Source organism: Molossus molossus, unplaced genomic scaffold (genome assembly GCF_014108415.1).
Source record: "Molossus molossus isolate mMolMol1 unplaced genomic scaffold, mMolMol1.p scaffold_m16_p_1, whole genome shotgun sequence".
Lineage (NCBI taxonomy): Eukaryota > Metazoa > Chordata > Mammalia > Chiroptera > Molossidae > Molossus > Molossus molossus.
The window spans coordinates 3,934,067-3,959,099 of NW_023425344.1; the positions used below are offsets into that span (position 1 = coordinate 3,934,067).

General features: G+C 64.6%; 1 protein-coding gene across 1 annotated transcript; it reads right to left on the reverse strand.

Moving 5' to 3' along the window:
- Positions 1–398: 398 nt before the first annotated feature.
- Positions 399–23,439, reverse strand: WFS1 (wolframin ER transmembrane glycoprotein). Its single transcript, XM_036246230.1, has 8 exons — positions 23,328–23,439; positions 17,481–17,713; positions 11,861–11,943; positions 10,653–10,797; positions 9,528–9,698; positions 8,767–8,847; positions 6,544–6,689; positions 399–2,837 (listed from the first exon to the last, which is right to left on the reverse strand). The coding sequence occupies exons 2-8, from the start codon at positions 17,710–17,712 to the stop codon at positions 1,032–1,034; spliced, it is 2,664 nt and encodes an 887-aa protein (XP_036102123.1). The 5' UTR covers position 17,713; positions 23,328–23,439; the 3' UTR covers positions 399–1,031.
- Positions 23,440–25,033: the final 1,594 nt, after the last annotated feature.

Below are 25,033 nucleotides of genomic sequence, written 5' to 3' on the forward strand. Positions count from 1 at the left end.
CATCGAAGGGGTGACCTTTAACCTCATGCGGACGCTGCCCTCGGGACGGGGGCTGCAGGCAGAGGACACTGCCCGGCACCGGGCACAGACCAGGGTCTCACCCACCGCAGATAACACGTACCCCCTGCTTCACAGTGGCTTGAGCTTCACACGTCACGTGACCAGGTGCGTTTCGGATGTAGTGGACCTGCATGGACAGTGGGGTGGCCGCAGCCGGCCACGCAGGGCCCTGGCCTGGAGGTGGTGCCACCTCCTGAGAGAGCCCGCCCCACGCTCGGAACGAGCCTGCGGTGCTGAATGAGCCTGCGCACGTGGAGACACCTGCTGACTCTCGAGCCCGCACGAGGAAGGACTTCTTTTAAACAAGACAAGAAGAAAAGGACATTTCATCACAGGCTTTTATTTCGGCTGCTTCAGGACCTTGCCTTTCTGCGCTCCGTTCCGGAACAGGGCCAAGCTTTCTGAGGGCTGTGCGGGGGACTCAGGCGAGACCCCCAGCACTCAGCCCACCACAGAAGCGTGCGGCAGCTGTGGACCGAGCTCAGGACATGCTGTGCGGAGCTGCGGCCTGGCCGGCGCCCGCCTGGAAGGAGCGTGGCGCGTGCCCCGGGCATGGCTCCGGCAGCGCGCAGAGCTTAGCAGCCGCCAGGTAAGTACAAGTGTTACGTTGTGTTCACACAGCAGCACATTCAGAACAAACCCGAAACGGAAGTGAGGACGGGGTGGGCGCCTGCGGGCTGGGGAGGGAGAAGGTCAGTGCACGGTGCTCCTCAGGGCAGCAGCCCGGACACGAGCTGGACACGAGGTCACTCTGCAGGGCCGGGCGGGGCCCAGGCTGCATGCGATTTCCGCCTGGGCACTCCGAGCGACTGGAAGCGGGCAGCGTCGGCGGAGGCGACCGGACAGCACAACCGAGGTCCCTCACGAGCACACACGAGCGCGCACACTCGGCATAGTGTTGCCGTCTGGCTGGGCCGCCCCCGGGAGGAAGGTCCGGCAGCGCCGTGCCTGACCCGCCCCCGGGGCCGTCCTCACACGGCCGACAGGAAGGGGAAGAAGAAGAAGTCGAAGGCGAACTTCACGGCGCCGTGGACGGTGCTGCGCCAGTCCTGCTCTATCTTCACGTGCCGCCGCGCGGGCGACAGCTGGGCCAGGCAGTTGAGGCAGCTGATGGCCTTGAGCTCGAAGACGGGCCACTTGCTGCCCAGGCGGCCCTCCAGGACCGTGCTGAACTCGATGAGGCTGCCCTGGCGCAGGCTGAGCAGCACGGCCTTGAACTCGCCGCTGGCCCGCAGCACGATGTCCTTGGTGACGTCGTCCTCCTCCGGGCCGCGGCTGCCGTTGGCGCTGAAGGGCATGCCCACCGTGATCTCGAACTTGTAGCGGTCGAACTTCTTGATGTGGCAGGGGTGCTTGGCCAGCCGCTTGAGGCGGCACAGCTCCTCCTCGGCGGTGGGCGCGCTGCCGGGGTGGCAGGCGGGGTAGGGCTCCCCGTACAGGCAGCGCAGCCAGTCGCCGACGAAGAACGGGAGCATGTTGATGGCCGACTCGGCGCTGTTGTCGATGTCCGTCACCCGCACGTACTTGAAGCGGCCCGTCCACGTGACCCGGTGGCCCTCCAGGTGGCTGCAGAGGATCTGGGTGCGCGCCATGTTGGTCTCCTTCCAGGCCCGCGGCCCGCACAGGTGGCTGTACTGCTGCCAGCTCAGGGTGGAGTTGTACACCTTCATGCCCTCCGAGCGGTACACGTAGAACCAGCAGAACAGCACGATGGCCGAGATCCACACCAGGATGAGCTTGACGATGGAGCTCCGCGTCAGGGACCTGACCATCTCCAGCACCGAGAACTTGGCCTTGGTCCACCAGCGGAACAGCAGGGGGACGCTGCAGACCGCCAGCGTGACCGTGATCTTGGTGAGCTCCAGCGACACGAACCAGAGGGCGAGCTGCACCGCGCCCATGAGCGCCAGGCCGGCCACCAGGATCGGGAGTGCGAAGAGGAAGAGGAAGTAGCCGATGGACGCGCGGACCAGCCCCAGGCCGGTGGACTCGAGCAGGATGACCACGGAGAGCTCGCACCACATGAAGCAGACCAGGTAGGGCACCAGGTAGCAGTAGGTGCCCTTGAAATTCCGCAGCTGGGCCATGCGGAAGAAGAGGAAGAGCAGGTAGAGGTAGAGCAGGCAGGGGACGCTCACGTTCAGGACGACGAAGTGGCCGACGGGCACGGTGAAGAAGGTCTGGCCCAGGAACTTCAGGTAGCGCCAGTCGAAGGGCAGGGCGGGCAGGAGGGAGAGCAGGCCAGCGGCCACCTCGGTCACCAGGGCCCTCCGGGTGTAGGGCTCGGCAGAGGTGCTCAGGCTCATGTAGCTGGTGGCGGTGAAGAAGGCGGCCACCACGGCCAGCTCCGAGCAGGGGATGCAGTCCTTGCTGGCGATGGGGAAGGAGAAGATGACAAAGACGACGGACAGCAGGAAGTGCACGTAGGGCTCCAGGTGGTTCCAGCCGAAGTTGACCTCGGCCTGTTCCACGTCCAGGTTGGGCTCGAAGCGCAGCAGCAGGCTGGTGAGGCTGCGGAAGCTCTCCCAGGCCTTGCTGTCCTGGAACACCTTGAGCGTGCAGATCACCATGGAGATGAAGGACAGGTAGAAGACGACCAGGGGGATGCAGAAGGCGAAGAAGTCGACGGTCAGGTTGCTGATGATGAAGAAGAAGATGAGGGCGTTGATGTGGTGGGTGGGCACGATGGTGGACAGCCAGTGCATGCCGGCCCGGGAGGCCATTTCGATCAGGTACTCCTTGATCTCCATGATGGCGTGCAGGGGGTACTTGAAGACCTGTGGGGGAAGGTAAGAAACCAGGGCTGAGGCCCGGACAGGAGGCCCACTCCGTCAGCTCAGTGCCCCGGGGCACCGTCCCAGCGCTGGGCAACCTGAACCCTCGCCTGCTACCCCCCGCTGCTGGGCCCGTCGTCCAAGCGGGTCTTTCCACCCGTAACTCTCTGGGGGGACGCCCTCCCCATGCTCTGCGGTCACTCCCACCCAATCCTGACCCTCCTCGGCCCGAGCCCAGCCTCCACGCCTCCCCGGCCCTGGGGCAGGAACCGTGCGGCACAAGCCCGTGCTGGGCTCTGAGCAGCCCCAGGAGTGGCTGTGGGGCAGTGACTCCAGGAAAGAGGTTCCGGGTGGACATGAAGAGCAGGGTGTGGCCACCTTTACTAAAAGGAGATGATTCACTGTAACAGGCCGGATGAGGGGTGTTCGCTGGTGTCAGGAGACCCTAAGAACCAGCCACCTGCCATCCCTCCACACACACCCACTCCCCATGCAGCTTGGAGCAGACGCGACCCCACGTGGCCGCACTCAGTGCAGCCCCTGCCCTGCGGGGGCCAGTCCCCCGCCTGCACCCAGTGCGGGCAGAGGCGGCCTGACCACAGCAGAGGGCGGTGACGGGCTCGGGGAGGGAGCTGGGCGCAGCCTCGGGAAGGCGGTGGGAGGCACTCCCCATCCAGGGTGCGCCCACACCCGCCTGCCTTTCCGTGTGGAATTCCCGGAGCTGGCAGCCCTGCCAGAGCCCCGGGGGGAGGCTGGAGGGGTGAAGCGAGACGGCCGTGACTGGGCCTGTCCTCAGCTGTGGCGTGGAGGCAGGGGTCTGGGTGTGTCTGGAGGGACAGGGCAGCCTGGGGCGTGCCCACGGTCCACCTGAGCGTCTCGGTGATGGAGCCGATCGGCACTACCCCTACCCGCGCCCTCGGGACAGACCCTCTGCCCACCCCACTGGAGGGCGGAGGAGGAGGGCCCTGGGCGAGCATAACTGAGTGGCAATACTGGGATTTGGCTGTCACCTGCCCAAGAGCTTTGGCTGTCAACTCAAGGTGCCCAGGACACCTGAAAGCAACCAGGTGGTGAGTTCTCCGCAGAAGGGAGGGTGGCTGGCTCCTGAAGGAGACAGTGCGTGCACATGCACACACACGCACACACATACATGTGTTCACACACGCATACATGCGTTCACACACATGTGCGCACGTGCACACATGCGCACACACACGTGGAGGGCTGAACTCCTCCGCTGGCCTATGACAGCCGCTCACTCTCGTTCCATTACCAGGAGGACAATAAGCAGATGAATAAACCAGCTGATGCCCGGCTCTGGGCCAGCTACCTCCGCAGGCGCAGGGTCACGCGTGGGGATGGGCACCAGGGCGCCCCAGGCACCGCAGCACTGGCCTTGGCAGGGATTTCGGACACTTGCCAAAGAGCAACAAGCATCTGTGAAACGAACCTGCTCCAGGCTTCCTCGGGGAGGAGCCCTTCAGAACGGGCCCGACCAGCTCACTATCTCTGCGGAGGGACCTGAATGGACATGACAGGCCACAGGCCCCCCAGGGCTGCTGCTGCTCACCGCCATCTGACCAACCAGCAGGGGTGGCACTGAGGGGTCAGCATGGCGTCCCCACGGAGCTGGCACCTTACCGCTAATCTGGAACCCAACCTGACGTTCAGAGCCGTTCCCGCATTTTGGTGGAGAGAACTTCGACAGACCACGAAGTCCCTCCGCAGGGACGGGACACAGACTCCGCAGGGCCTGGACTATCACCGCCCTCACCCTCGGGGCTCGTCCCTCCGCAGGGACGGGACACAGACTCCACCGGGCTCTAGACTATCACCGTCCTCACCCTGGGGGGCTCGTCCCTCCGCAGGGACGGGACACAGACCTCCGCAGGGCCCCTGGACTATCATCCGACCCTCACCCTCGGGTGCTCGTCCCTCCGCAGGGAACAGGGACACAGACTCTGCCGGGGCCCCTGGACTATCACGCCCATCACCCCCCTCCCCGGGGCTCGTCCCTCCGCAGGGACGGGACCACTGACTCCCGCTGGGCCCTGGACTATCACCGCCCTCACCCTCGGGGCTCGTCCCTCCGCAGGGACGGGACAGACTCCGCTGGGCCTGGACTATCACCGTCCTCACCCTGGGGGGCTCGTCCCTCCGCAGGGACGGGACACAGACTCCGCAGGGAATGGACTCTCACCGCCCTCCACCCTCGGGGCTTGTCCCTCGCCAGGGACGGGGACAGACTCCGCAGGGCCTGGACTATCACCGCTCCGCACCCTCGGGGGCTCGTCCCTCTGCAGGGACGGGACAGACTCCGCTGGGCCTGGACTATCACCGTCCTCACCCTGGGGGGCTCGTCCCTCTGCAGGGACGGGACAGACTCCGCTGGGCCTGGACTATCACCGCCCTCACCCTCGGGGCTCGTCCCTCCGCAGGGACGGGACACAGACTCCGCTGGGCCTGGACTATCACCGCCCTCACCCTGGGGGGCTCGTCCCTCCGCAGGGACGGGACAGACTCCGCAGGGCCTGGACTATCACCGCCCTCACCCTCGGGGCTCGTCCCTCCGCAGGGACGGGACACAGACTCCGCAGGGCCTGGACTATCACCGCCCTCACCCTCGGGGGGCTCGTCCCTCCTCAGGGACGGGACACAGACTCCACCGGGCTCTAGACTATCACCGCCCTCACCCTCGGGGGGCTCGTCCCTCCTCAGGGACAGGACACAGACTCCACCGAGCCTGGACTATCACCGCCCTCACCCTCGGGGCTCGTCCCTCCGCAGTACGGTACACAGACTCCGCAGGAACGGGACATACATCGCGCAGGGCTCTAGACTATCACCGCCCTCACCCTCGGGGGGCTCGTCCCTCCTCAGGGACAGGACACAGACTCCACCGAGCCTGGACTATCACCGCCCTCACCCTCGGGGCTCGTCCCTCCGCAGGGACGGGACACAGACTCCGCAGGGACGGGACAGACTCCGCAGGGCCTGGACTAGCACCGCCCTCACCCTCGGGGCTCGGCTGTCCTGAGGCTGGAGAAGAAAGGCACTCGGAGCCCGGGAATCCCGTGGGGGTCGCGCTGGCTCACTCTGGGGGCAGAAGACGCCCCCGGAACACACGCCCCTTCTCTGCGCCCGGAGAGAGGCTACTAGAAGCTGGAGCAGCTTCTGCTTCCAGGAGGCACCTGCCGTGACTCACTCCCTCTGCACTTCGATGAGAAAGCTGGGAAGGAGCCGAGCGTGCTGCCGGCTTGGTGAACGGCCTTGTTCATTCTCGTCTGAACACTGCAGCCCCTCCCCACAGGTGTCAGCCCTGAGCTCACTGCCCACAGTGGGTGACGATTTGCCGTCCGAGCCAGGGTGCTTCTGAGAGCAGCCACCAGCAACACCAGGGACCCGGCCACGCCACCGGGGCGCCCTCACCTCAGATCCTCGCCGCGCTGGGGAGTGCGTCCTCTCTGCCAGGAGCCATGGCAAGTGCCCTGCTCCCCCCCGCCCCCTGTGTTAGTAAGGACACTAGTGGCATCTCCACAAACGCCCAGGCCTCTGCGTGGACCGTCCTGAAAGGTCGTGACCTCCCTTGGCCAAGCTCCTCAGCCACCCTGGCCCTGCATCTCAGAACCGGCCCGAGGACATGCCACCTGTCCTCGGGGACTCTCACTAGATCAGCCGGATGGCAGCGCATGGCACCCCGCGCGCTCACCTTCAGGCGCAGGGGCAGGTCGTCGGGGCTCTTGCCCGCCAGCTCGTCGTCCTCGTCATCTTGCAGGAACAGGTCGGAGGGGATGATGCCCTTGGCGTACTTCTTGGTGATCTCCACAAAGTCGTCCAGCGCGATGTAGTTCTTGGCTACAGCACAGGAGAGAACGGCATGGGGTCCACCCACCGCACCAGCCATGTCCCCATGTGGACGGCAAGGCAGGGACAGTGGCTGGGGGCCTGGCGTGAGGAGGGAGGCTGAAGGGCTGAGTGCGCCCCCACCGGCCTCCTCACCTCAACTCAGACAGGTGGTCCCTCTCCCTGCTCCTCATGCCCAGGTCTGCTGCCCCTGCGCCTCGCTCAGACACCAGCCCCGGCTCCTCTCTGCCACCTTCTCTCCCTCAGCGCTGGGGGCAGCTGCCCAGCCACCACCCACCCTCCACTCCACACACATCCACCGAGGCCCACACCGCGCACCGTCCTGAGCCCAGGAAACGCTTCTGTGGGGAACACACACAGCGCGTGCCCAAGCCTGGGCCCGCAGCCTGGCAGCCCGGCGCGGCTGGGTGCACGCCCAGGGCCGCGGAGAGGGTGCTGGGGGCGGGGGGTGAGCGGACACCAGCCGTCACAGTCCTGCCGGACATGGGGCTGGCCCTGCCTCGCCTGTCACTGGCCAGGTGTTTCCTGCGGCCTCCTGTAGAGGCTGTGTTCCAGGTGCAGGGGCGAGATGACGAGCCAGTCATGGAACATGACAGACAGACAGCCGGCGGCACGGAGACCAACGGTGTGGACTGCGGGCACACGGGCAGGGCAGGGCGCAGGCCGGGCGCCCAGATACAGGGGTCGGAAGGGGTCGCTAGAGAGATGGGGCCTCCTGGGGCACCCATGTGGCTGGAGAGAAGGAAGCCGGGCGATGGCCCTCAGGAGTGGCCGGTGCCGCAGCCGGGACACTGGGGGGCGCACTGCTGGGCCTCCGGAACAGAGCGCAGTGTGCGCCTCGCCGGCCGCGGCCCTCTGCCCTCAGCTGGGTGGGGCTTGTCCAGCTCCGACTGCAGACGCCTTCTCTCCAGCAGCAGGAGAGCAAGCGGGTCCCTCTGTACGACACCCCCAGCCTGACTACAGAAACCCTCACGACCACTCTCTGCCCGCACCCCTGTCCACGGGGACCCTCACAACCGCTCTCTGCCCGTACCCCTGTCCCGCGGGGACCCTCACAACCGCTCTCTGCCCGCACCCCTGTCCCGCGGGGACCCTCACGACCGCTCTCTGCCCGCACCCCTGTCCACGGGGACCCTCACGACCGCTCTCTGCCCGCACCCCTGTCCACGGGGACCCTCACGACCGCTCTCTGCCCGCACCCCTGTCCACAGGGACCCTCACAACCGCTCTCTGCCCGCGCCCCTGTCCACGGGGACCCTCATGGCCACTCTCTGCCCGCGCCCCTGTCCCACGGGGACCCTCATGGCCGCTCTCTGCCTGCGTCCCTGTCCACGGGGACCCTCACGGCCACTCTCTGCCCGCGCCCCTGTCCCACGGGGACCCTCATGGCCGCTCTCTGCCTGCGCCCCTGTCCACGGGGACCCTCATGTCCGCTCTCTGCCTGCGCCCCTGTCCACGGGGACCCTCATGTCCGCTCTCTGCCCATACCCCTGTCCACGGGGACCCTCATGGCCGCTCTCTGCCTGCGCCCCTGTCCACGGGGACCCTCATGGCCGCTCTCTGCCCACGCCCCCATCCCGCAGGGACCCTCATGGCCACTCTCTGCTGGCACCCCTGTCCACAGAGACCCTCATGTCCGCTCTCTGCCCGTACCCCTGTCCCGCGGGGACCCTCATGGCCGCTCTCTGCCCACGCCTCTGTCTTCCCACTAAGGGGTGTACTACCAGCGGGCAGGGTCCAGGTCCCAGTGCCCCAAACTGACACCCATCACACCTCGAGACCATAGAGGGACCCAAGCCTGGACCCCACCAAATGTCCAGGACATGGATGTGGGTGATATGGGTGCGGGTGACATGGGCAGGGCTGACGTGGGTGTGGGTGACGGGCAGGGGTGACGAGCAGGGGGTGACGCGGGCAGAGGTGGCGGGCAGGGGTGACGCAAGCAGGGGGTGACGCAAGCAGGGGGTGACGGGCAGGGGTGGCGGGCAGGGGTGACGTGAGCAGGGGGTGACGCGGGCAGGGGTGACGGGCACGATGGCACAGGAGCTGCCATGGGCGGAGGACTCACATTCGCTGCTGACCAGACGCTCCAGCACCCGCCTCTGCTTCTGCACTGACTTGGGCACAGGGCCTGGCTGTGCCCCTCCATCTGCAGGGACAGAGTGGATTGAGGGTCAGGCCGGCTGACTGTGCCCCGTGATGCTCTGCAGTCCTCCACAACCGCCCGTGTGGTCTGGGGTCCCTGAGCTCTGGGGGTCGCAGGGCCTGGAGCCTCTGCTGCACAGGGCACTTCTCTGGCCACCAGCCCTCGGCCTCCACCCACCCGGGCGACTTAGTGCCCCTGCAGCACAGCCCAGGCCTGTATAGACACAGGCACAGCACTGGGCACACCGAGGTCTCAGGCCTCGTCACCTTTTGCTGGCGTTGTCCCTGGCTGTGACCTTCCCTGGAACAGACAACAAGCCCCCAGGGGCCAGGGCTGGGCCTTCCCGCGTGTTCCCAGCCCGTGCTGGAGGGGGCGCTGCTGGGCCCGAGGGGAGCGGCGGGAGAGCGACAGCAGGGGCTCCGTGGCCCCGTGCAGGCAGCAGGCGGGGCGGGGCTGGGCCGCCGCAGGGGTCTCTGGGGCTCCACAGGTGGCCCCGACTGTCACATCAAGCATGCCTCTCTGGGTTACCACCCAAGCCCCAGGAAGGGCTCCCCGAGAACAAAAGGACGTCCCTGGAAGGACCCTCCCTAGGCCTTCTGGGACCCACGCTATCCCCACAAGAAGGTCCCCGCAGGGAAGCCCGAGTCCCCGCAGGCCGTGGCGCCCCTCGGGAGGCCGCGCACCGTGCTCGTTGACCTGGCCCACGTTCTCCAGCAGCTCAGACACGGCCACCTGCTTCTTCTTCTTGGGGTTGAGCTTCCAGTACATGACCAGGGCCGCCTTGCGCACGGCCCGCTCCAGCTCGGTCTCGGAGGACAGCTGCTTCACCTCCTGCTCGTTCTCGGAGGTGATGCCTGAAAGGAGAGGGAGTCAGGGCCTCGTCCTGCTGCCGGGAGCCCTGTCCGGCTCGCCTGAGGGGCCTGGAGGGACACATGTGAGGGGCCCCTCGGTCACCAGGGCAGAAAGGGAGTCTGTGCAGAGGACGCTGTGCCTCAGCCCTGCAGGCACCCCTCTCCCGGCCGGAGGCCGCCGGCCCGCAGCAGACACTCCCGAGCGACCACGGTGGGCGGCGCTGGGGGCCGTCCTGTGCTCCTGGCTCGCTCCCCGCACTGACCCTCCGGGCCTCGGGAACTGCTGGCTCTGCCTATGAGCCAAGCCGCGCGGGCCGCAGGGACCGGCTCCGGCCGGCGAGACCCCCGCCTGCTCCGGGAAGGGGCTGGCCGGTGAGAAACCGGCTAACAGAACGCCGCCAGGGCCGTCCCCACAGGCAGCCGCCGGCAGAGGGCAGACGCGAGGGACTGGAGCAGGCACAGCAGAGGAAATGGCAAACTGCACAGCCTCTGTATCTTCACGTTTCCCACGACGAGCACAGATGCTTCCACAGCTGACAAAAAGGCCGCTGAAAGGACCATTTACGACACACACCACCTTTCTCCTCTGTGACACCAGGGCGAGCAGTCTCCGGTGGGCGGGGTGACGCATCAGTGACCACAGCCCTCACCCTGCGTCGAGTGCAACTGAGGTGTCTGCTGCCCCCTCTGCCACGTGGAGCCGGCCTGTGCCAGCTGCAGGGCTACTCCCCAGTCCCATGGGAACCTGAGTGTCACTTGCAGACGCCAACGTGAGCTGAAGAGTGACTGCAGCTTCCTGCCATGTGACCTGCGCTCCAGAAGCACTGTCTGGACGCCCGCCAGACGGAGGCGAGACTACTGCTCGGCGGTGCGACCTGCATAGGTTTCCCGGGGTCCCCGCTGTGACTACAGGCGGCACCGCCTCCTGAGCCGCCGCCCCAGCCACACCACACTCACCTTTTCTCTCTGCCAGGCACCTGCGGAGCAGCCTGACGGCCTCGCGCCGGCCCTGCTTGGCGGCCAGGGTCAGCCAGTCCACGGCCGTGCAGTTGTTGAGCTCCTCGTCCGCGTCGCCGGCCAGCTGCAGGTAGTGTCTGCCCACCTGCCAGCGAGACCCGTCAAGCCGTGCAAGGGGCCTCCCTGCGATGGGCTGCGTTCCTCGCCCCGCCCCGTCCCGCCCCGTCCCGCCCCATCCCGTCCCCTCGGCTTCCTGGGCCCTCCCTCCCCATGTCCCTGGCCAGCAGCCTCCTGTCACCCAGGCCGAGAGAAAGGCTGCAGGAACCAACGGTCCCACTAGCATCTACACTTGGCGGGGCCTGCTGGGCCCTCAGGGCACTTGCTCCTCAGACACGAGGGTGTGGCGCCCCCTCCGCAGATGCAACGAGAGTGGGGGTGAGGCACCAAGAACAGGCAGGAGGCAAGGAAGGCATCCCGGAGGAGGTGACGCTGAAGCCCAGGTGTGAGCAGGACACAGGAGAGTAACGCGAGCTCCCCAAAGGGGTGGCAGGAACGAGTGGGCAAACAAAGAGACACAACGAAAGGGGCAGGCGCATGGTGGGGCGAGCATGCGGGCACCGCCCCATTCCCACGGCCCCGCCTCTGGACCTGCAGCACCAATCCTGCGCCCCGAGCCTTGTCCAGGCACATGGTGGGGCGAGCATGCGGGCACCGCCCCATTCCCACGGCCCCGCCTCTGGACCTGCAGCACCAATCCTGCGCCCCGAGCCTTGTCCAGGCACATGGTGGGGCGAGCATGCGGGCACCGCCCCATTCCCACGGCCCCGCCTCTGGACCTGCAGCACCAATCCTGCGCCCCGAGCCTTGTCCAGGAGCATGGTGGGGCGAGCATGCGGGCACCGCCCCATTCCCACGGCCCCGCCTCTGGACCTGCAGCACCAATCCCGCGCCCCGAGCCTTGTCCAGGCGCATGGTGGGCGAGCATGCGGGCACCGCCCCATTCCCACGGCCCCGCCTCTGGACCTGCAGCACCCATCCCGCGCCCCGAGCTCTCGTCCAGGCGCATGGTGGGGCGAGCATGCGGGCACCGTCCCATTCCCACGGCCCCGCCTCTGGACCTGCAGCACCCATCCCGTGCCCCGAGCTCTCGCCCAGGCCGGCTGACCTGGGGCCTCGGCCGCGCCTCCCCCGGACACCGCGGTGCTCACCTCTGTCTGTGCCTTGGGGTCCCCAGCCTTGGCCTTCTCCAGGACTTCTTCAAAGGGGGTTTCTGCGTCTCCCTTCACGGGCCCTTCAACACAGGAAAACAGTCAGAGTATCCCGAGGCCGGTCCTCGCCGCTCATCAGGGGCCCGGAGAGGACAGCAGGGCAGCTCCAGGCGTGGAGCACGGGGTGTGGGGAGAACGCCCCACGCAGCTCCCGCATGATCGGGGCGGCAGCCTCCTGGGGAGCCAGCTCAGTGCCTGCTCGTCTCGGGTGGGCGCTGGAAGGACACACCGAGTCCTGCTGTGGCCCGCTCAGTGCCCTGAGCTCACTGTGGAGCACGGGCCTGCCAGAAGCCCCGACCTGACCACCAGACCTGCACCCGCGCCCAGCACCCCAGCACGCACCCAGGTGCGTGTTTCTGAGACTGCAGTCCACACAGTTCTGGCAGCCACGCTCGGTGCGTGCATTCTGACACGTATCTGTGACAGTGAGTTACAACCAGTCCCCACGTGGCCCGGGGGGTTCACTGCTTCAGTGCCTCAGAAGTCCCACCGAGGGGACACTCAGTGCTCTTGAACTTTGTGAAATGGTGCCACGGGCCACTCTGTGTGTACACCTTTGGGGAGACACTGTCCCAGCACAGGTCCTTCGGTGGAATTACTGGGTGCAAGGGTGCAAGGGCCCAAACGCCCGTGGCTCCTGCTGCGCTTCACTTTCTGAAACGTTGGCCAAACTTGCAGAAGCGTCCCGTCGCTACACCTACTTCACTGCAACCTCCAGGCAGTGGGTCGCACAACAATAAAGTTTCTGCAAAAAACATGCTTTACCCCCGTCTTTGATTCACAGAACCGATCCCGGGGCTATGGCAACGCCACACCTTGCCCCCACCCGTCGCCACAGCTCCCGGCAGGCGGCACACCTGTCGCAGGGACACGGACGTGGCCGAAGCACAGCTGACCACACAGTAGGTGCTCGGTAGGGTTACCGAGCATCTCTAGATGCTTCTGGAACAGGCCAGAGTTAAAGGGAACAAGAACAGCCCAGTGACAGCGCCTGGTGCCCAGCCGTCCCTGTCCGTCACCGGTCCTCGGGGCCGGCTCTGCACCATCGGTGCCTCTGGCCCGTTCAGGGTGCCGAGTCTGTGGACACAGGCCTCCAGGAGGCAGCTGGGGCAGTGGCCTGAGGTGACCCTCCAGGGCCTGAGGGGAGGTCACACCAGTCTAGCGAAGGCACTGGGGGTGGCTGGAAATGGCTCAAACGGGCATTCTTCACGGCCCCACAGGGCAGGCAGGCACCCGGACTTCTCGGTGGACAGCTCCCTGCAAGGACCGAACTGGGCTCCTCACCGAGGTCCCGGGACTCACTGGCGACGGCTTCAGGCCCAGGACGACCGCCCCTCCCTGAGTGGCCATGGTCCTCAGTGCCCGGGTCACCACGGTGGGTTCTCCCTCCTGGGTGCTGCCACACCCCTCAGCCCTGCACCGTACTTCCTGCCGAGGACTCAGACCAAGGGGGCGGACCGCAAAGTCTGCGGGCTCGCGTGGAGGGACACCTGACCTGGCGCGACCCCTCAGCATCACAGAGCTGTGCGGCCCAGTGGGCCATCTTCAATGCAGACACCGACACCCCCAACAAGACAGTTTGTGGAGAACAAGACATCATATTAGGTGACTGGTCCAGAGCTGGGGTTCACAGAATGTGAACCTCGAGGCCCTGCTTGGCCGGCTGACCCCAGCACCCCACACTGACCCCACACCGCCCAGGGCACCATCAGCCTCACAGCCCCTGGGCCCAGGACACCTGCATGATCCAGTCCTTCTTCCCTTCCACACCAGCATCTGCCTCTGCCACTGCCCGTCCTGCCCATTGTCCCTGCGCGGCGGGGCAGGCCTCCGGCCACGGGCGAGCGCTCCCCAAGGGCTCCATCCGGCCTGAGCAAGCACTGGCCGGGCACTGGGGCTGGGGGGTCTGGGGGGCTGGGCCAGCCTGCAGGCTGGCACTCCCTCTGCTGTGGCCCCGAGTGGGTGGAAGGGCCCGAGCACACGGCCCTGCCCTCGTGCACCAACCAGGACGAAGCACGTGGGCACCTTGGTCTCTCTTACCCAGGTCCCCTGGGGGCAGGCCGGAGCCTCCGCCCATCACCAGAGCCGGGCCAGAGACGACTCTGGGGCCAGCCGACCGGAGAGGGACCCACGCTGAGCACACGCTGTCACTGGCAACGCGTCACAGCGGCAAGCACGGACTCAGCTGTGTTCAAGTCTCGCCCTCACCCCTCACCAGCTGGGGGCCCGGGGTCATGACTTAACCTCTTGCCCTGGGTTTTCTCGTCTGGAACAGGGTGGAGACGAGAGTCGAGATGGGTGGTGCCTGAGGTGGTGCCCGGCACGGAGAGTTAACACTCCTGTCACCTGTCGGGACGTAGCTGCTGCTCGTCACCTGTGCTGGATGGACAAGTGAGCTGACAAACAACAACCGCCCGAGGCCACCCCCAGGCACTGCTCTCTGCCTGCTCGGGGCTGCAGGGCGGGCCTGCTGGGCCCACATCAGTGACCGGTGACACTGCAGAACAGCTGGGAAAGTGACCTCACAGCCCAGACATGGGGGGTCGGAACCCCGAGACCGCCAACCTGCCCAGGGCTTGTTCTGCCCCCAACTTTCTGGGGCAGAAGCAAACAGAAACCACATCTGCTTCCTGACGCCCCTTATCTGGAGCGTGCGGTCCTGGCTCCGCCCTCCCAGGGCTGCTCTGCATCAGCCAGACCGAATGCAAGCCCGGCCCGGCCTCTGCCCTGCGGCTGGGAGGTGTCTGTGGCCGGGCTGAGATTCCAGGGTCAGGCCCTGGCCCGCCCAGAGGCTTGCGGATAAAAGCGGAGAACGCACGGATCTTTGAAGGAGACTGGAGATCAGAAGAGCCCAGGGCCGCTGCCAGCCCGGTGCAAACTCAACAGCAGAGCCAGAGGGCCCGCAGCTCCTCTGGCTGTGGGACAGGAGACTCCGCTGCCCTTCACTCAGCAGCCGGTCACTGGGACAAGTGTGTGCCTCGGTCCGCGTCTCTAAGTGGGGATAATCACAGAGCTCCCCTCCCGGGCCACTGTGACGGTCACATGAAGCCCGGAGGACAGCGGGACCCACAGCAGGTGCTCCTCAGGGGGTGGCCTCTGCACAGGGCCTTCTGAGCTGGGGCAGTCACCTTGGGCAGCGCCCTCGCTGCGGAAAACAACATGACAAGGCTGGGTGAGCCGGAAGGAGGCGAGGTAAGCGAGCCCAGGAGGCAGTGGGGTCAGGGCTTCCTTAAGTCACACCGACCACCTCGGGGAGAACGCAGCTCACCTAACTCAGCCTGGGGTGAGGGAGATAAAAGAAAGCATGCACACAAACACACACACGCACACGTAACTGTGACATACGCCTCTGTCAAGGACAGAAGAAACCTGATACACACAGGCCCCCAAACACAGACACACTGAGTCCTGAGCTGACGTTATGGCCGGTCACCAAAGGGAGTTTAGGGGGTTGGAAACTTGATGGATGTACTAATGTTCAAGGGGACACCCCAAGAGGTCTGAACAGGACCTCGGGGCAGGAGCCAGGGCCCAGGAGCGTGCTCAGTGACATTCAGGGAGCATATCAGGTACCGCAGCTCAGGTATGGCCCGTCTGTATGCCACCCGCAAGTCCCTGCAAGGACCGGGGCGGGGCTCAGCTCGATTCTGCACCCACTGGGGCCTGAGGAATGTTCGCTCATCGCACAAGGTCCCGGCACCAGCGCAGTCCCCATGGGGACACCTCGGGTTGGCAGCACCGTGCCCAAGGACAGATGCAGAAACAGGCTGGGTGCCGACCTCGAAGGCACACAGCTCAAGGGTACCAGCTGGAGCCGAGTCACACCTCGGCTAGTCTCTGGTCCTGCCCAGCCACTCAGCCAGGACACTCAACAGACACCCCGTTCGGGTGCACAGACAGGCGCCCAGGAGTCCCAGTTGGGACAAGCTCAGAAATAAATGGGCACCAGACCACAGAGTGTTTTACAAACACGTTCTACCCACCAAGGTGGACTTTAACGGCCTGCAAGCAGCATTCATTTTTAAATAGAAGGAACAGAAGGAGATGGTCAGACCAACACATACAATGACAAGGACAGCTGTGACCACCTCCGTCCCCACTGACAGTGTGTGTGCACGTGGGCGGGCACGCCAGGTGGCAGCGGCACGTGTGTTTCTTGCTGTGGGCCTCGGCCCGAAGGTGTGAGGGGCAGCAGAGCCCTAAGAGTCGGGCTGGGTTCCGACAGGTGCGGACGGTGCCGGCCGCTGTGGGCGGAGGCTCCCCCGTGGGGCAGGGAGGACGTGGGATGGTCTCAGTGTGCAGAGAGGCGGGCAGCAGCCCGGGAAGAGGGGGACAGGACTTTCTCCGCCAGCGGAACGCTTAGACCTGGTGCCCCGAGCAGGACCGGGGAGCTGGGCAGGCCCTGGAGCTCGGGCCCTGCGTCGCAGGGTGGGTGCTGAGAACAGCACAGGTGACAGGTGAGAAGCAGCGGGTCCACGGCAGAAGGACAAGTGCTGGCACCAGCTGTGTCCTCCCCGAACATCAGAGCCAGAGGCCGGGCTCCGCCCTTGCAGGCGTCCAGGAGGCTCACAGCGAGGCCCCTCACCCCCGGTATATCTCATGCTCAGGCCAGACACACGGCAGGACCACTCCTGACCCCGCCTTCCCCACCACACCCCTCACCTGGGGGTCTGGGCTCTCCCCGCCAGGCAAGGCCCCTTCCCCTCTCGCTCTTGCCATGCTAGGTCCCCGCCCCCAGGCTACCGCCTGCTCAGCACCCTCCCTTCTCAGAAAGCAGGCTTCCCAACCCCCGCCCCACCACCACCCAGTCCAGGGCCACCTGAGTGCTCCACAGGCCCCAGGCTTCCCTCTGCCCCCACATGGCCACGCAGGGCCACAAAGGGCCGTGCTCATGAACAGCAGGCGGGCCGAGGATGGACCGAACCGAGAGCCCTGCCGATGTCAGCCGGACAGCAAGCACCACGACCACTGCGCTGTCCCACCTGGGTCCCGCTCTGCCTCACCTCTGCCCCGAGGCACCTCCTGGGAAGGCCCAGGGGAGCTGAAACCTGAACAGGCCCAAGAATGGATGGGGGGGGGGGCAGCCTTTAGCAGCCCCGCTGGGGATGGAGCACAGTGGTCAGAGGAGCGGAGCCCTGGCCGGGTCCAGGCACATTCCAGTGCGGCAGCTGCCCTCAGGGTGTGGCCACGCGGGGCCCCGACCAAGCAGAGCCGCCTCACCAAATGGCCGGGGAAGTGGCCACAGAGGAGGGGACAACGCGGGCTTCCCCAGCAGTGCTGTGAGGGGCCAGAGCTGGGGAGGTGGAGCCTCTCTCCGCCTTCACCTTCGCAGTGCGGAACCAGCCCCCAGCGCGGGGGTGGGTGACAAATAAGCAAAGGTGACGCCCTGTCTGCAGACGGCGGGTGCAGCCTGCTGCAGGGGTGAGGCTGACGGCCTCAGGGGAGTGGGCCCTGCACTGCAGGGGGAGCCCCGCTGCAGGACCTCGAGGGCTGCCTGGGCCATGGGACTCGGTGCCCACCCGCGTCCACGGCACAGCCCCTGCCCAGGCCGCGCCCTTACCTGTTCCATCCGCTTGTTCTCGGCTCCTGCCATGAAGGGCCTGGGGCACTGCCGAGGCCGCTGTGTCTCCCACATCTGGCCCAGGTCCAAGTTGGGCTCCAGGAGCTCGGGGTGCCCCACTCTTCTCCTGTTTCGCTGAGGAAGTGCCAGTGAGGCGTGAGCGAGCCTGGGGCTGTGGGGGTGGCGACGGCTGTGGGCCGGAGGGGCCGGGAGGAGGGGCGCTGGGGTCCATCCTGCCGGGAGAGAAGCTTCGGGTCAGACACACACCAGGACTGGCCCAGCTCGGCCCGCTCAGGCCTCGTGCTTTTGGCAGAAAAAGGAGACAGCAAGGGGGAACCAGGTGGGGCTGCCCAACATTCCCTGTGGTTTCATTCAGCCAAACAACAGCCCCGTAAGACCATCCCCACTGTACAGGGGAGGAATCAGGAGCAAAGGCATTCAAGGCCCTTCCAGCTCAACGGGCCCCAGCAGTCAGGAGCTCAGGCCCCAGCATCTGAGGCCCCGAGTCCCCACCTCATGGGGCATGAACCATGTGGCCTGGGTGTCCTCATCTGAGCAGTAAGGACGACAGGCTGGAGCAGAGTCAACAAGGTGCCCACACGGAGCCCGGGGCCGTGCCTGGACGACGGGCTGGAGCAGAGTCAACAAGGTGCCCACACGGAGCCCGGGGCCGTGCCTGGACGACAGGCTGGGGCAGAGTCAACAAGGTGCCCACACGGAGCCCGGGGCCGTGCCTGGACGACGGGCTGGGGCAGAGTCAACAAGGTGCCCACACGGAGCCTGGGGCCGTGCCTGGACGACAGGCTGGGGCAGAGTCAACAAGGTGCCCACACGGAGCCCGGGGCCGTGCCTGGACGACGGGCTGGAGCAGAGTCAACAAAGTGCCCACACGGAGCCCGGGGCCGTGCCTGGACGACGGGCTGGGGCAGAGTCAACAAGGTGCCCACACGGAGCCCAGGGCCGTGCCTGGACGACAGGCTGGAGCAGAGTCAACAAGGTGCCCACACGGAGCCCGGGGCCGTGCCTGGACGACGGGCTGGGGCAGAGTCAACAAGGTGCCCACACGGAGCCCAGGGCCGTGCCTGGATGACGGGCTGGGGCAGAGTCAACAAGGTGCCCACACGGAGCCCGGGACCGTGCCTGGCTGCGGCGGGCGGATGGCAGCCTCCATGTGCTAGGTCCACCCAGGATCTGTGGGGGTCACCTGATTTGGAAAAAGGGGGCTCTGCATACGTAATTCAGATCTTCAGATGAGGTCCTGGGTCTGGGTGAGCCCTAACCCAGTGACTGGGTGCGCACAAGGGGAGGAGGGAATCAGACTCAGGAAGCCACGCAGAGAAGACAGAGGCAGAGGCTGCGGTGATGCAGCTGCGACCACAGGGACACCAGTCACCAGCAGCCCCCAGAAGCTGGGGAGAGGCGGGAGGACTCACCCTCAGAGCCCCCAGCAGGAGTGGAGGGGGAGGGGGGGCGGAGGGAACCACAGCCGGTGGGGCCAGCATTTAGTGAGATCTGCCCCACTCCCGTCTGGACCCACAGGACAAGATCTCAGAACTCGAACGCCCCGGAGGAACACACGCAGAAAGCAGAGTGGGCAAGCCGCGTGGTTCTGTCGAATGGACGCCTAGAACAGGCCAGAGTGCAGGTCCATGCCGAGGGAAGGGCTCGTGGGTCTACAAAAGGGCCACATGGACATAAACACACAGACATGATTCCGATGGCCAGAGCCACAGACCGTGGGGCTGAAAGCTGAACCTGGGCCCAGGCTGGGCTTCGGGGGACGCAACCCTCTGTCGTTGGGACCACTGTGCACTGAGTAGGGTCCTGTGAGGCACTTCCACAGATTCCCAAAGGGTGCCCTCCAGACTCAAGGCCTGTCTACCTCTTCCCTGAGATGGGGACACTAAGCACCGAGCAGGCAGAGGCCGGCAGCAAGAACATCTGGCTCCCAACCCTGACGGGCCAGGACTCCCTGCCCTTGGCTGTGCCCCGCAGCTGTGCGGCCCTGAGCATGCCTCCCCCTCCACGTACCTCGGCCAGTCTCCTCGGCTGGAACAGGGACTACATTCACAGTGCTTGGGACACTGTGGGGACCACATGAGACCAGACCACGAGGTGCACAGAGGGGCGAGGGTCCCAGACATGTCCGGACAGCCAGCTCCAAGCCGCGAGCCTGATGGGAGGTGCCCACACATTTCCGGTGGGGCTGCACAACCATGTCCGCCCCAGCCCCCGCTCCACGCGGGTCCCACAGATCGGATCTGTGTCCATCAGAGAACCCTGAAGATTCCGCTCTGGGTGCCCCAGCACAGCACGTACTTAGAACATCCCTCTGGGTGCGAACCAGAAGTGCGGTCAAGCCATGCAAATCTGCTTGGGGATCAAAGCAGGGCTCAGTGCTGTTTCCAAACCTCAGGCTTCTGGGATCCAAACCAGGGGGCAACATCTGCAAAACCGGTCGCTTAGTGCATGTGCAGACCGAAGGGAGCATGCCCTGGCTGTGGGTGGGACATCAGCGGTGAGTGGGCAGACACGACCGGGCATGGGCAGGCCACCGGCAAAAAAGGCCAAACTCAAACCATGAGGGGCCACATGCTACCTGGCCATCTCCAGTGGCTCCTGCTGCCCCCAGAACCGAGTGCCACCTTCTTGGAATGACAGAGGGCAGCTCGCCTGAGAGAGCTGGCTTGTGCCGGGCATTTCTGTCATTAATGACAGCGACAGCAAACACGTGTCTGGAATGTGCTGTTCCCAGCACTTCCCACAGATTTCTTGGGGTTCTTCATCACGTGGCCTAGCAGGTAGGTAATAATATCCTGGTGTTATAGAAGGAGAAACGGCTTGTCCTTCAACCCCCATCCCATTTCACAGATGAGGAAATTCGAGCCCAGGAGAGATTCCTGCTCAAGGCCACAGAGTGTGGGAGCTGGAATTCCAATCCACAAAACCTCAGCGAGTTTCGAAAAAGGGGCCTCTCAAGACCTGGGCCCCCCTGGCCTCTGCGACCCGACCCCCACTGCACCTTCTCTTCCCTGGTCCACTCTCTCCCAAAACCTGGTGTTCTGCGCAGCCGCAAGCAACTGCTGACCCCACACCTTGCCCTTGCAGAGCCCCTCCTGGTGTCTCACATCTGTCCTTTGCAGCCCCGTCCAGAGAAGGCGGTCATGAACGCCGCAGCCCCGCCATGTGGCACCGCACTGTGCAGCTGTCAACCACGGCCTTGCCTGGGGACAGTCACGGATCAGAAAATGTGTGCATAACACGGTTAAGCAGGATTTAAAGCAGCAGGAGACAGCCCGAGTCTCTTTAGGATGAAAACAAAGTTTATCTGCTGAAAAAGTTGAAAGAAAATGCCTCCAAAAAGGTAAATACTGCCTCTCTGGGTGGAGGAATTAATGGGTGCTTTTATTTTATTCTTTTTCTAAATGTATTTCCCTAATTTTACATAATGCATGTGCAAGGTTTTTGGAATTACAAAAAAAAAAATGTTCCTTTAAAACCCACCTGTGACTGAGCCCTTAAGGGAGTGGGCCTGGGGGTTCCCAAGACCTGGGATGTTTGTCCCGGCCCAGCCCCCTGGCATGGGGCAGCTCCTCAAGACAAGGGCACAAGGCCCTTGGAGGCTCCCAGATGACTATTTTTGCCCCAGGGTATTAAGGATCAAACCCAAGTGCCAAGTTCACAGGAACAAAGGGGGAGTCAAGAGGGAATGTCCAGGGCAGGACCATAGGCAGCCAGTGTCTCTCCAGCGCTGAGCCCCCACCGTGTACACCTGGCAGCTGGTCTGCGCCTGGTCCGATCCTGTGCCAGGCGCTTCTCGGGCCTCCCTGCCCAGAGAGACTCCTGTGGGCTGGCCTCCGCGAACTGCCTGGACAGGAGGGACACCTACAGAGACAGCCACAGAATCCCAGTGTGGGGTTGCAAGCACAGAAGGGGGCCTCGCTGAGCTGCGGGAGGGCAGGGGAGGGGCTCTGGGAGAAAGGCCTGGATGAAGCCCTCAGCACCAGCAGGCATGAGCCAGGACAGGTGGGAAGAAGGAGTGTGTCGGGCGCGCCAGCAGGGACTGCCCAGGAAAAGGGCAGCGAAGAAAAGTGAGCAGCAATGTGGCCGGGAAGGTGCAGGTGGCTGAGAAGTGACTTCCGAGGAGGGGACACGGGAATCAGAGAGGCTCATCGGGCGGCAGGGGAAGGTCCTGAGGGCCTGAACGAGTAACAGGCTTTCGGGCCAGAAGGGAGTGCAGGCTAGTGCTGAGCAGGGAAGTGGCAGTTAACAGCCATCAGGGCTGTGTGGGGACACGATGGGGGTACCAGGAAAGGGCCAGGCGGCCATCCAGGGAAAGCTCAGGAGGCTAGCCCAGCACAGGCCTCTGAGCACAGCTCTGGAGCCAGGAGAGGCAGGGGCATCACCAACTGAATGTGAGGGGTGGGGAAGCAGAGGGTGTCTGGGTTTGTGGCCAAGGACCACAGCAGTGGCGTCACTTTCTGAGGTGGGGACATGCAAAGCACACAGCACCCTCTGTATTATGATCTTCTTGCCACCACCATCATGGACCAGGGCTTGGTCTCTGTCCGGCAGCAAAGGCATTTCCGGGGCCAGGACCAAGCTAGGTTCCCCTCTGTGACCAGTCCCAAAGACCTGTCCAGCCCTGGCCTGGGAGGGCAGAGGAGGCCTCAGTGGGAAGCCCCTTCACATACTCTTCCAGGCTGGGAAGGAAGGTGAGAGGTGGTCTCCCAGCAACCTGTTCCTGTCCAGTCAAAGGTCCACCTGCTGGGGGAGGTGGAGGACAAAGGAGTCTTTCTCTACCAAAATCCCTGATCAGATTCGTAGGGGCTCCCAGGAGAATCACAAGGGGGGGTCCCTGGCCAGGGTGGCGGCTGAGCTTCCAGAGGGGCTCCCTCGCTGGGGCTGCGGCGAGGTCAGGCAGCCAGCACAGTGGGTACCCAGGGCACTCTGTGAGTGATGGATCCCAGCAGAAGGGACAGCCCTTTCCACAGGGCTGCACTCCAGGGGTCACTGTCCAAGGTGAGCAGAGGCGGGGCTGCGCTTGCCTGGGCAGGTCACCAAACCCCAGGGAGCATCAGCTTCCTCCTGTGAAACTGAGATATAATCCCTACCGCTAAGGCGACCCGGAGGGTTCAACACGGTACAAATGTTAGTGCTTTAACATTCCTTAGCATCAAGCCCCAAAGGGCCGGGTCAGATTCCCCAGAAAGCTTCCATCTTTCAGAACAGAAATGAAAGTTCCCAGGGCCCAGGGGCTGCCATCGCCCACCTCGCCTCCTTCCCCAGGGGGAGTCCGGGGACAGTAACTGTCAGATTCCACGTGGGCATCGAACGCTTCAGCCTCACCCACAGGCTACTACTCAGGCGGGCCGGCCCCACCGGGGACTGAGCCCCCTCGGGCCCTCACGGGGGAGCCCAGGCGCCCTGAGTCCAGCTCACGGCCGCGGGGGAAGGGCCGTGACGGGGCAAGTCGGGACCGGTGCGCGGGCAGGGAAGCCCTTGCCACCCGCCAGGACCCCCGAGCCACGGGCCACCGGCCTTTCGGGCCTGGTTCGCCCCGCGAGGGTGTTTCACGGCGACGCTTGCGGGCGTGAAGTGCTCGGAGCGCGCAGTGCCCCACGATTCCCGGGGCGCGGCGCCCCAGGGGTGCTCACCCCCTAGGGAGACCCCACCCAGGCGGGGGTCGCCGTGGCGTCGCGGAGTGGGCGTGACCCCGGCCCTTCAATTTCTGGGGAACTTGCAGGGGGGACGTTGGGACCAGCCGCCCCTCCGCTCTTACAGGGAAACTGAGGCCCGAGATGGGCGGCGCCCCACGCCGGCGGTCCCCCGTTCCGAAGTACTCACCGGCCCAAAAGTTGGCCGCACGCGGCGCTGCGACGCCCTCGGGCCTCCGGGCCCGCCGCAAAGTTGCTCGGGAGGAGCCGGACTCGCCGGGGCCGGAGAGGAGCAGCCGGGACCAGCGGGCGGCGCCAGCTGCCGCTGGAGCGGGCGAGCGCGGCCCACCGCGCGGAGAGGGGCGGGCCCGGGGGCGGAGCCACAGGCCTCGCTCCACTCCTGACGCGGCTGGGAGGACGCGGCGCTGGCTGGGCTCCCTGATCGGCTGGCACAGCTGCCAATAAATTCCCATCTCCGCCAATCACGGTGCGCCTCGCCTCGACGCAGCCGACTGGTCCCCCGCGCCGCCAGGCCGGCCGGCGCCGGGGGAACGGGTCCTACAGCGAAAGTTTCCGAGCCGACTCGGGCCTCGGGCCTCGGGCCTCGGCCCCGCCCCGCCCCATTCTGCCTGGGCACAGTCTGCAGGGAGTCTTCTCTCTTGCAGAGACCTCTGGCCTCTGTCTGTTAACAGGTGGTTGGTCGGATCCTTGGACAAAACTCGTGCCACCTGTCACCCACCGCTCTGGCCCCCAACTTCAGATTCATTAAAATTGCTGTTGCAATATTAACCGACAGGTTGAGCGCCTACTATGCGCCAGGTGCCTTCATTCTGGCCCACTAGAGAGAGGGCGCTCTGCTGATTGAGCAGCAGGGATACAAAAATGTGGCCCATTTAAATGTGTACCTGTAGCCAAGTGCTGCTTTCAATGCTCAACATCGAATGCACGTAGCACTCTTTTCACAAGGTAATTGTGGGGATGCGTTTGAGAATAAATACTAGCCCAGGGAGGGAGGCAAGGCGAGGCAGTTTGGAAGCCCTCTTCCGTGGTCCTGTCCCGCGTCTGAGAGGTGTGCTTTGGAGATGAGGGCAAAGGTCTATCCTGAGACTGTGGGGCCTTGAGGCTGTGAGGCCCTGGCCCTTGGCCCAGGGGGCCCCTGGGCTGTGCCTGCTCAATGGGTGGTTCTCACAGCCAACCTGAGCGCAGAGTGGTTGCCAGAGGTATGCTGCCAACACGTTGGGAGCAAAGATTCCAGATGGTTTTGGAGAGGAGTTCTGTCCACTGAACATACTGTCCCCCCGGGACTTCCGTCAAAACTCCGTGGTTCATATCAGTCACCTCACTTTATTCTCCAGCTGCCCCCTTCACCCACTCTCTCCCGCCTTCTCATCAAATCCAATGAGGCTCACAGAGGAAGGGAGGAACCCGGCACTGAGCAGCACCCCATTCTGCCCCAGGTGCAGTGTGGGGCCTTTCACACACGGTGGTTTTTCATTTCACCTTGATGACCCAATGAGGCAGGTGGCATTGGCTCATTTTTACTGATGAGAAAATTGAGGTTCAGACATAGACAGTTATTTGTCCAAAGTCACACAGAACTCTTCCCCTCCCAATAATACACTAATTACAGAAAATTTGGATAATTATAAAAAGTAGAAAGATAAAAACATTACTCAAAGGCTATTACTTTTCACATTTTGGGGTCTCTGCATATTTGAGAAAGTATTTCCAAACGTCTTTGGTTACATGGTGTGTGTGTGTACATGTGTGACTATTTCACGAGGGTAATGTCCCCGTGATCCCACTACATGTGTACATGTAAAGTCCTAGAAATAGAAGCACTAGATCCTGGCAGACTTTTTCAGATCTAAAGATACATTTTACCAAAACAATTTT

What these genes read in the sequence shown, in the direction of transcription:
- WFS1 (XM_036246230.1), bottom strand. Translation starts at nt 17,712, where the DNA reads ATGGACCCCAGCGCCCCTCCTCCCGGCCCCTCCGGCCCACAGCCGTCG. An exon ending in ACCCCAAGGCACAGACAGAG is followed by an intron (nt 10,798 to 11,860) that starts GTGAGCACCGCG and finishes TCTCGCTGGCAG; the next exon opens with GTGGGCAGACACTACCTGCA. An exon ending in GCGTCTGGTCAGCAGCGAAT is followed by an intron (nt 6,690 to 8,766) that starts GTGAGTCCTCCG and finishes CCTGTGCTGTAG; the next exon opens with CCAAGAACTACATCGCGCTG.